At 64.4% G+C, this 9134-nt stretch overlaps 2 protein-coding genes across 10 annotated transcripts in view; one reads left to right on the top strand and one right to left on the bottom strand.

The window, feature by feature from the left end:
• The window catches only part of Crocc (ciliary rootlet coiled-coil, rootletin), a 48068-nt gene extending 46816 nt beyond the window's left edge, over nt 1–1252 (top strand). For all 4 annotated transcript variants that reach the window (XM_048350329.1, XM_048350326.1, XM_048350328.1 and 1 more), the window contains 2 exons: nt 45–224; nt 723–1252. In XM_048350329.1, coding sequence (XP_048206286.1) covers nt 45–224; nt 723–809 — 267 coding nt within the window. In that variant the 3' untranslated portion in view covers nt 810–1252. The remainder of the gene's footprint in view (nt 1–44; nt 225–722) is intronic.
• Nucleotides 1253–1936: 684 nt separating this feature from the next.
• Mfap2 (microfibril associated protein 2) lies at nt 1937–8007 on the bottom strand. Of its 6 annotated transcripts, none has more exons than XM_048350333.1 (9): nt 7989–8007; nt 4946–5002; nt 4000–4089; nt 3821–3847; nt 3630–3737; nt 3461–3514; nt 2786–2873; nt 2579–2652; nt 1937–2426 (listed from the first exon to the last, which is right to left on the bottom strand). In XM_048350333.1, the coding sequence occupies exons 2-9, from the start codon at nt 4980–4982 to the stop codon at nt 2323–2325; spliced, it is 582 nt and encodes a 193-aa protein (XP_048206290.1). In that variant the 5' UTR covers nt 4983–5002; nt 7989–8007; the 3' UTR covers nt 1937–2322. The 6 variants fall into 6 exon arrangements, with proteins under 6 accessions (XP_048206290.1, XP_048206293.1, XP_048206291.1 ...); XM_048350336.1 differs by lacking the exon at nt 7989–8007 and adding an exon at nt 7697–7754 and having other exon boundaries at nt 3630–3716; nt 4000–4086; XM_048350334.1 differs by lacking the exon at nt 7989–8007 and adding an exon at nt 7697–7754 and having other exon boundaries at nt 4000–4086.
• Nucleotides 8008–9134: the final 1127 nt, after the last annotated feature.

A 9134-nucleotide genomic window follows, 5' to 3' on the forward strand; every position in this document is an offset into this window, starting at 1 on the left:
CTCAGCCCACCCTGGGCGGTTCCTCAGTGTGGCTCCTCCTGCAGGCCCAGGTGGAGGCCTTGGAGCAGAATCATGGCCCCGCGCCGCCGGAGGGGGCCGGGCAGCAAGGGCTGGAGCTGCAGCAGGAGGTGGCGCGCCTGCGCAGCGCCCAGGTGCAGACTGAGCGCGCTCTGGAGGCGCGGGAGCACGTCCACCGCCAGCGGGTACGGGGGCTGGAGGCGCAGGTACGGCTTTCTCCCGCAGAGCGGGGCCGGGCGGGAGCTGCGGCTTGGAGGAAAGGGCTGGGCACGGCCTGTCACGCCAACAGCCGATGCTTTCTGCAACTCGCCGAGGGCCGGGTGGGTGCGTGCCGGTGCCAGCCACCCCTGGACGAGGAGCCTGAGTGAGGCTCGGGGGGCTCAGCCCCTCCACGGGGCTCACTGCACCCTGGCTCCGCACCCGGGCAGCCCAGGCGGCCTCAGCAGCTCTAGCCTGCTCTCCCCACCACCTGGGAACCCCGGGGGCGGGAGGGCGCTGTCCTGCTCTAGAAGGTAAGGGAGGGCCTTATCTTCCCGGGGGCACCAGCCTGAGCCCCGGGCTGACCTCGCTGGCCCGCGGGACCGCTGTGGCTGATGAAGTCACGGCCGCAGGGCTGGGCAGCACCGGCTCCCCCCCGTGTCTCCGAAGCCATGGCTGAGGGGCCCTCCCTCCCTCTGCTCTTCCCTGCCCCCTTTCTTCTCCAGGTGGCCACCCTGAAGGGGCAGCTGCAGCAGGAGCTTCGAAGGAGCTCCGCGTCCTGCTCCCTGCCCTCTGGCACCCCGGAGAAATGAGTCCCTTCCCAGACAGCCATCTGTGTGAGGAGAAGAGGGGCCCGTCGAGACAGGGACAGTGCTAGGGACGGGGGACACCCGCTCCAGGCCACCCCTGCAGTCGCTTCATGGAGTTGTGAGGCTATCCATGCCACCTCAGCACTCCTCCCCTGGGAAAAGCCACTGTCGCCGCTCCACGGTCCTCCTGAGAGCGCTGAGCCAGAGTCCAGTCAGGGCGAGCCCTGTCGCCAGCCAGCCCTGCGGCAAGGGCTCATGGGAAAGGGGGAGGGGCCACGCCCAGGCCCTGGCTGGCTGCCGGAGACCCCTCCACCCCTCCACCCTAGTTCAGAATTGGCTAGGGACTCCTTGGTGAGCGTAGAGTGTTTGTATTTTTGTACCTTTTTGTAATGTTAACTGTTGAGAACTTGTGTTTTTTTGTCACAAGACTTGTTTTCTAGAATCTGTGTCACAGGTTCTTTGCTCATCCTGGGAGGCACAGGGTGGAGGAGGGGCTGGGGCGGGAGGGCTGGGCCCTGTGGGGGTGCTGGGCAACCTGGGGGTACAATCCTGTGACCAGTCAGGACTTGCCAACCTCGCAGGGTGTTCGGAGCCCCTCCTTTACAGATGGGGTGCCAAGGCTTGGGGCTGAGACCCGGCCCGGCTCCTCCGCTCTTCCCAAGCAGACCTCTCCTCTCCTGCGGGTCTCTGGCCTCCCTCGGGACAGGGCCGCCCGGGCCGCACTGCTGCGCAGCCGCGGTGGTGTCTCTGTGGAGTAGGCCCAGCCGGTGGCAGCCGCTCAGTGTGCAGAGCAGGCTGGGAGGGGGGCCGCAGTGGCCCCCGCCCCTGCCTTCCCCACCCACAGAGTCCACACGGCCGCCGCCGCCCACCCTCCGCCACCACTCGCCAGGCCCACCGCACACTCGCACGCTCCGGCAGCCCTGGCCACGCAGACGCCGGGCGGGGGGCCTCCCGCTCTTCCTGCCTCCCCGCCACGCATGCGTGCGCATGCGTTCACCATGGCGGGTGTGCTGCCCTTTCTGGGCAGGCCGGAGCCGAAGCCAGAGGGAGCAGAGGCAGGGGCCCCATCACCTCCGCATCTCTTCTCCAGGGGCTCTGCCCTCTGCCCCAGGTAGAAGAGTGACTCCGGATCTTGTAAAAACGTTTTAATTTTGTATAAAACATGGTGGTCCATGCCCGGGCGCTGTAGCAAATCCAAGCAGGCCAGCTGGGGTGAGGGGCATGGCTGCCTTTGGGGGGGCTGTAAAGAGGGCGACTGCCCTCTGTGGGGGTGAGAAGGCACATCGGAGCCCAGGCCTCACTGAGACGCTGGGTGCTCCCCAACCGGGGACTAAGAAGTGGGGGCTCTCACTGGGGTGACCACGGGCTGGGGAGGGTCCTGGAGCACCACGACAGGCCCCCACCCCCTCGCTGAGCCACTGCACAGAAGAGGAGGCGTTGGGGGGAGGGAGAAGCACCAAGTCAGGCAGGGCCTGCGGCAGAGCCCTGGGGGCTCACGACGCCCGCACGGCTCCCCCTAGCAGCCCCCACAGCTCCTGGCGCAGGAGGCCACCACAGACTGGCACAGGCCGCTGACGGCCATCACGCCGCACTTGGAGAACTTGTCCCGGCACAGGTCCGCTGCAGGGGCAGGGAGGAGGAAGGGCGAGGTGCGGCGTGAGGGGCTGTGGAGGGTGGGGAGCCGGGGAGCCGGGCAGGTGGGTGCAGACCTGTCATCCGTCAGAGGAGCTCGGGTGGTGGTGGGTGGGGGAGGGCGGAGCGCGGGTTCCTACCTCGGAGCAGCTCCTCGTGGGCGCACACGGTGCGGACACAGATCTCCTTGTTGACCACATACACACGGCGGAGGCTGGGGGGGGGGCAGGGGAGGCTCAGCCCAGGCCCACCCCCAGAGTCAAGTTCTACTGCAGGACTCACCACCCCCAAACTCCAACCTTGCCCCCCAATCTGAAGACGCCCCCCCCCCCCCAGTGTCCCCTCACCTGTAGAAGCAGACCTCGTTGAGGCACTGTTTGCAAGGCTTGTGGATGGAGTAGAGGCGGGTGCACGGGTACTGCTCCTCACGGCAGTCTAAGGGGCAGGTGGGGTCAGGCGCAGGGCTCAGAATGGGGGGGAAACGGCCCCAAGCTCTCCCACAGGGACAGGGGCCCGGACCCCACACTGCCCAGCATACACGGGTAGACCTTGTGCAGCTACCCTGTCTTACACTGCACACACACACACGCACACACGCACACTCAGAAGCATGCTGTCAAACATCTGAGGTTCAGCACAAACCTGCAGCCGCCCCAGAGGTGATGGAAGCCCAGCGGGGGATTTGCAGACATTCTCGGGACTGCACACCTGCTCTACCAGGGGGCTCGGCCTGGACTCCCTGGCCCCCGGCTTTTTCTTGCTTGGACATGGGCATGGCTTAGAAACTCCAGCTGGCAGGAAGCTCCCAGCATAGACTCTGACCTCTGCGTGTCCTTGAGGCCTCTGGCCGGGCCAGCCAAGGCAGGATGAGGTCTTAGAGCTGTCTGAGGGCCTGGAAATTCTACCCTAAAGCCGGGGTACCTCTCCCAACCCCACCTCCACTGCCTAATCGTGCAAGTTGACCCACACTGTTCCCAACTTCTGGAGCCCTGCCGCTTCGCCAGCCGTCAGGAGGCTCTTACCAAGAGGCCCAGGCTCCGTGGGTTCCGTCTCTGCGTTCCCTGGCTCCGGCAGTTCTGAGGTAGAGAAGAGAAGATGAGGAGTCCCTGGGAAGGAGCCTAGTAGGGGCAGAGGTTACCTCAGCCCTGCCCCAGATGTCCCCAGGAAGCTGGGGGGCACAGCTCTGCCTACCTGGGGTAGGGGCTGGGATGACTTCCTGTTGGACTTGCTGCTGGGACTGGAACTGGAGCTGCTCCTCTGGGGGCCGGGAGCTCACTTCTGCATTGGGCGGCAAGGGGTCTGCTCCCCCCTTCACCACCAGGGTCCCCACAGACTTCCCATCCCCACTTCCCGCTCCGCTCCTGCCCCCACCTGGCCCTTACCTTGGTAATCGTAGTAGTCTGTGCCGTCTGCAAGTGGAAAGATTTGTGGCACTGGTGTGAGTCCGGCTGCCTTGTGTCCCCCACCCCCAAATGAGGTCATGTGCAAGCCAGGGACCCCCCCCCAGAACCCCCACCCCCCTCCGAACCAGCTTGGCATGGCAGGGCTGGGGGCCCCTCACCGATCTGGTCGCTGTAGTGGGTGTACTGGACATGTTCCGGGAACGGGGGCAGCGAGTCCAGGTCGTACTGGCCTTGAGCCAGCAGGCCTACTGGGGGGAGGCAGAGCACGGGTGGGTGGCCTGCAGGGAAGCGAGGCCCAGGGCACTTCCCGGAAGCAAAGTGGGTCGCAAGGGCAGACCGCAAGAGCCCAGGACACTCCAGGTCTGAAGTTCAAGGCGTTAGAGGCCTAGTTCACCCAGGGCCCCGTCGCTCTCGCCCGCTGCTCCTGCCGGCCACAGGGCTCTTGCACCCCATGCTCCCTGGTTCTTCTGCAGGTCTCAGCTGACCCTTCAGCTCTGCGAGCTGGCCATCCCTCACCCACTCTCCTTCCACGATCCCCCTCCATCCCATTGGAAATGTATCAAGCCTGCTTGTTTAGTGCCTGCACTCTTCCCTAGCCTGGCAGTGACAGGGGGGCAGAGATTAGCCTGCCTCAGCCTGGGCATGTCTAGCCCCCAGGCCCTCCAAGGCCTTCAAAGCCATGTGCGTCTGACAAAGTTTCCCCCCTGCCCCCGCCCCCGGCCCATTTCATTGCTGTATCTCTAGAGCATGGCCCAGTGCCCGGCACATAGCAGGATCAATCCACATCTGTTGACCGGAGCTGGCAGGGCCTTTGTGATGCCCACTCCTAATGCCTTACTTCACGAATGACCTTTTCGAAGGTCAAGGCAGTCCAAGGGGGTGGAGCCCCTCATGGCCTCCCTGCCTCAGTGACCTCCCTCCAGTTTTCTACCCTGGCTCCGGGCTGGTCCAGTCACAGTGCAGACCCTGCAGTCTCCTGAGAGCTAGAAGCAGCGCTCTGGCCATAGGGTCATGGCGGGGGTCATGACAAAGGCTGTTAGCTTCTCCTTCCACAAACCCCGCTCCTGTCCCACCTACAGGGGAGCCGGCCCTGAAGGCACGTACCAGGCAGCAGGAGCAGGAAGAGGTAAGCAGCGTCCATGGTCCTGAGGGAGAGGGCAGCTGGAGGAAGAGGAAGGGAGAGTGCATTCCAGAGGACCCCAGACCGCAGAGCCCACCTCTGACCCCAAACTCAGCCTCCAAAGAGAAGCCAAGCACCTGGAGGAGGGGGGCTGGGCTATTTGGAGGTTCGTGTCAAGAGGGACTAGTCTGGTACTGGTGGCTCACGCCTGTAATCCTAGGCTGGAATCTGAGATTCACAGTCTAGGCAGGAAAATCTGAGATTTGTTGCTGGTGGTCATGGGGCTTGAACTCTGGGTCTGGGTGCTGTCCCTGAGCTCTTTAGCTCAAGGCTAGCGCTCTACCACTTGAGCCCCAGGGCCACTTCCAGTTTTCTGGTGGTTAATTGGAGATGAGTCTTACAGGCTTTCCTGCCCAGTCTGGCTTTGAACTGCCAGCCTCGGATCTCAGCCTCCTAAGTAGCTAGGATTACAGGCGTGAGCCACCAGTGACTGGCTTCTGAGAGATTCTTATTTCCACTTAACCAGCTAAAAGCTGGACGTGAGCCAGGTGCTAGTGTCTCACACCTGTAATTCTAGCTGTTTGTAAGGTTGAGATCGGAGGATCAAGGTGTGAAGCCAAACTGGGCCATAAAATCCACGAGTCTCTCATCAACCTCCAAAGAGTGGAGCTACAGCTCAAGTGGTAGAACATTAGCCTTGAGCAGAAGAGCAGCACACACGCACACACGCACACACACACAAGCTGGAAGTGGTGGAGATGTGGCTCAAGTGGTAGAGCGCTGGCCTTGAGTGACAAAGCCAAGGGAGAGCTCAAGGTGCAGAGTTCAACTCCCCATACTGGTACAAAAGACTTCCAGTCTGGGGCTGGGAAGGTGGCTTAGTGGTAGAGTGTTTGCCTTGCATGCACGAAGCCCTGGGTTCGATTCCTCAACACCACATACACAGAAAAAGCCGGAAGTGGAACTGAGCCTTGAGCAAAAGGAGGCCAGGGACAGTGCTCAGGCCCTGAGTTCAAGGCCCAGGACTGGCAAAAAAAAGAAAAAAGAAAAAAAGAAAGAAAAGCAAAAAAGACTTCCAGTCTGGCCCCAAGACTGATGCTGACAAGTAGCCTGCCCTGCCCCGTTTACCTTACCAGGGGAACATTTCTGGGGCTCTAGGCCAGGCCGGCTGGTCTCTCCTTGGCCACGCCCATGCCCACCCTCTGCCCTGGCAGCCGGGAGCAGAGCCTCATGCGCTCCTAAGGAGCCCTGGCCCTGGCCAACCAGCACAGCGTGCGCACGCAGCCAGGCCCACCACCTGCTCTCAATTAGCCCCTGGGTCCTGAGCATGCCGTTCAGCAGGAAACCACATGCATGCAGCCCGAGGGGCCCCCAGCGCAGCCAGGCTCCCCTCCTGCCAGCTCCGGGCCTCCCCAGCCCTGGCCGGCTCCATCCCGGGCTCACGTGACTACAGCAGGCCGCGGAGGCAGGAAGGAGACTGAGGGGGGCTCCTCGGGACCTTGCCACACTTTTTGGCACTGAAGGTGATGATGTCAACCGGCCCAGGGGTTCTGTACCCCCAGACGCTGTGACGAGCGTGTCATTTGGGGGGGAGGACACTAGTCCATCCTTTTCACCAGGCCCCTGGCGTCCCGGAGCTGGGCACGTCCAGCCTCCAGTCTTGGCCACTGTGGCCCGTGTCATGCCCAGCTCGGTGGAGGTGACCTCAGAACTGTCAGCCCACTGTGGAGAGGGCTGGGAGGGCGGAACCCGGGGCCCTTCCTGCCCGCCCGGCGCTCCAAGCTCTTCCAGATGGCTCGCGGGAGCCCCAACTTTGCTTTGTCCCTCTTTCCCACCCCGGGAATCTAGGAAAAGGGGCAGAAGCAGGACACGTCCCCAGTCGCAGAGGCTTCTGTGATTCCCCCCCCCCCCCCCCGCAACCCCCCACCCGGTCCATCTCAGGCACGCATTACCGCCCGCCCGTAGGTGGGGTGGGGGACCCCCCCCACAGGCCCCCCCCCCCAGGCCCATCTGACAACCCAAGCCTCCCGCCCTCGTGGTCGGGGTGCCTATCCCACCTTCCAGACCGGCAGCAGGAGCGCCACCTCTCAGGAGTCACCCCCCAGCCCCCTGGGGGTCTCGGGGGAATGATGACACCCTAGGACCTGAGGACACCCCAGGAGGTTGGCGGGTGACTCCGTCCCTGTGGGGGTCTCCTAGAGGGAAGGAGGCAAGGGGCTGGCAGGGGGCTGAGGGGAGGGACGGAGCCCACTTTTCCAGGCACTTCTAAGCTGTGGGTTTGGGGGGCCTAGGGCGGGCAGGGCCAGTCGGAAGGCACCCCCACCCCATTTCTGGCCCCTCCGCATTTGCGCCCTGCTCTGCGGTCCTGGGCGGGAGGGCGCAGGCCCGCTGCGGGGCCCGGGTCTGGGGTCTCCGGGCTGCGCCCAGGGCTCGGCGGGGCGGGCGGGCGGAGGCTCCGGCCTCGCACGCACAGCACTTCGGGGTCCCTTTGTCCCGCAGCCGGGGCCGCCCCGCGCCCACCCCGCCGGCCCGCCGCACGCCGGCCTGAGGAGGACAAAGGCCCCTCGGCGCCCCCACGGTGGCTCCCCACGCCCCGTCTCCCCGGCCCGCCCCGGAGCGCCCCGAGACCTCCCGGACGCCCCCTACGCCTCTGTCCCGGAGCCGCCGCCCCCAAGGCCGGGCCCGGGGGTCCGACGTCCCGGCACGCGCGCCCCGAGAGCCAGGCCGGCACCTACCGTCGGAACACCGCGCCGCGCTCCCGTGCCCGCCCGCTCGAGTGAGTGCGCCCCGGCCCGCCGCCCGCCGAGCCCCCCTCCGGGCCCCCGACGGCCCGGCGCCCGCCTCCAGCCGGAGCCGCTGGGTCCTAACGCGAGCGGCGCCGCCCTGGCCGCCACGCCTCGCCCTCGGGGCTCCACGCGCGGGAGGGGTCCTCACGCCCCGGCACCCCGCGTTACAGGAGCCCCGGACCCCAGGAGTCCCCCAGGGCAACGCCACTCCAAGGCAGCCCCGGCTGGCTCCAGGGCGCACCTGGGGCCTGGCGATTCCACTTGGCGGCCTGTGGCTGCGCCCCGCCCAGTCCCGATGGCCCACACCCCAGCTAGCGCTAGGATCGCCCCTCTCCTCCTTCTCTTCTCTCTGCCCCTCCCTCCCTCCTTCCCTCCCTCCATTCCTCCCTCCTTCCCGTCCTTTCTCCCTTCCTTCCTCCAGTCTTGGCCACACAGTGCACCTGGCATTGCCTGCAGCCGCCCCCCCAACCCCCCCACTCCCCCCATCCCTCCCCCTCAGCGGAGGTGACCTCAAAACTGTCAGCCCACTGTGGAGAGGGCTGGGAGGGCCAAATCCAAGGCTCAGCCACCCCTGAGGGGCCCTTCCTGCCCCGGGCTCAAAGCTCTTCCAGATGGCTCCCTGGAACCCCAACTTTGCTTTTGCCCGCCTCCCACCCTAAAAATCTAGGAAAAGGGGCAGAAGCAGGCCATGTCCCCAACCCCAGAGGCCATGGGGCCTGGCCTCACAAATGTGCCTTGGATATCCAAGCCCAAATGCACAACTTCCCAACCCTCCTCTGCCCTCGGTGCCCAGATTCCGGTCCCCTAGCCCTTGACGTCCCTCGTGAACACGGTGGTCTGTGGGCCTGGCCATGGCTCCCCCAGGACCCAATATGCACGGCACACCATTTGTCCCCAAGTGCCAGCTTGCTGAACACATGAATGTACTGTCTCTCCACTGCAAAACAGCAACTAGACAGCAGCGGCCAGGCCCAGCCCTCCCCGGCGTCCATTCCTCAAGAGGCCAAGCCCAGAGGGAGGAGGGGGAGAAACCCTGGCAGAAATACTGTCTCCATGCTTGATAGAAGGGGGAAACGAAGCCAGGCACTGGTGGCTCACACCTGTAATCCTAGCTACTCAAGAGGCTGAGATCAGGAGGATCAAGGTTCGAAGCCAGTCTGCACAGTAAAGTCTGTGGGACTCATCTCCACTAAACTACCAAAAAAAAAAAAAAAAAAAAAAGGCAAGTGGCACTGTGGCTCAAGTGGTAGAGCAAAAGAAGCTCAGGGAAAGTGCCTAGGCCCCGAGTTCAAGCCTCAGGACTGGCACACACACACAAAAAGGCATGGGATGTTGGGTGGAAACTGAAGCTTCCAAGCAACCAGCTGGTCCTGGCCCCTGGGCTCTC

The sequence above is a fragment of the Perognathus longimembris genome, chromosome 7 (assembly GCF_023159225.1).
Source record: "Perognathus longimembris pacificus isolate PPM17 chromosome 7, ASM2315922v1, whole genome shotgun sequence".
NCBI classification, from domain to species: Eukaryota; Metazoa; Chordata; class Mammalia; order Rodentia; family Heteromyidae; genus Perognathus; species Perognathus longimembris.

Excerpts from the sequence above, each read along its gene's own strand:
- Mfap2 (XM_048350333.1), bottom strand. The coding sequence starts at position 4,982 with ATGGACGCTGCTTACCTCTTCCTGCTCCTGCTGCCTG. Across the intron at positions 3,515-3,629 it reads CATCCCAGCCCCTACCCCAG|AACTGCCGGAGCCAGGGAAC; the intron begins GTAGGCAGAGCT and ends TCTCTACCTCAG. Across the intron at positions 2,427-2,578 it reads CCACGAGGAGCTGCTCCGAG|CGGACCTGTGCCGGGACAAG; the intron begins GTAGGAACCCGC and ends CTGCCCCTGCAG.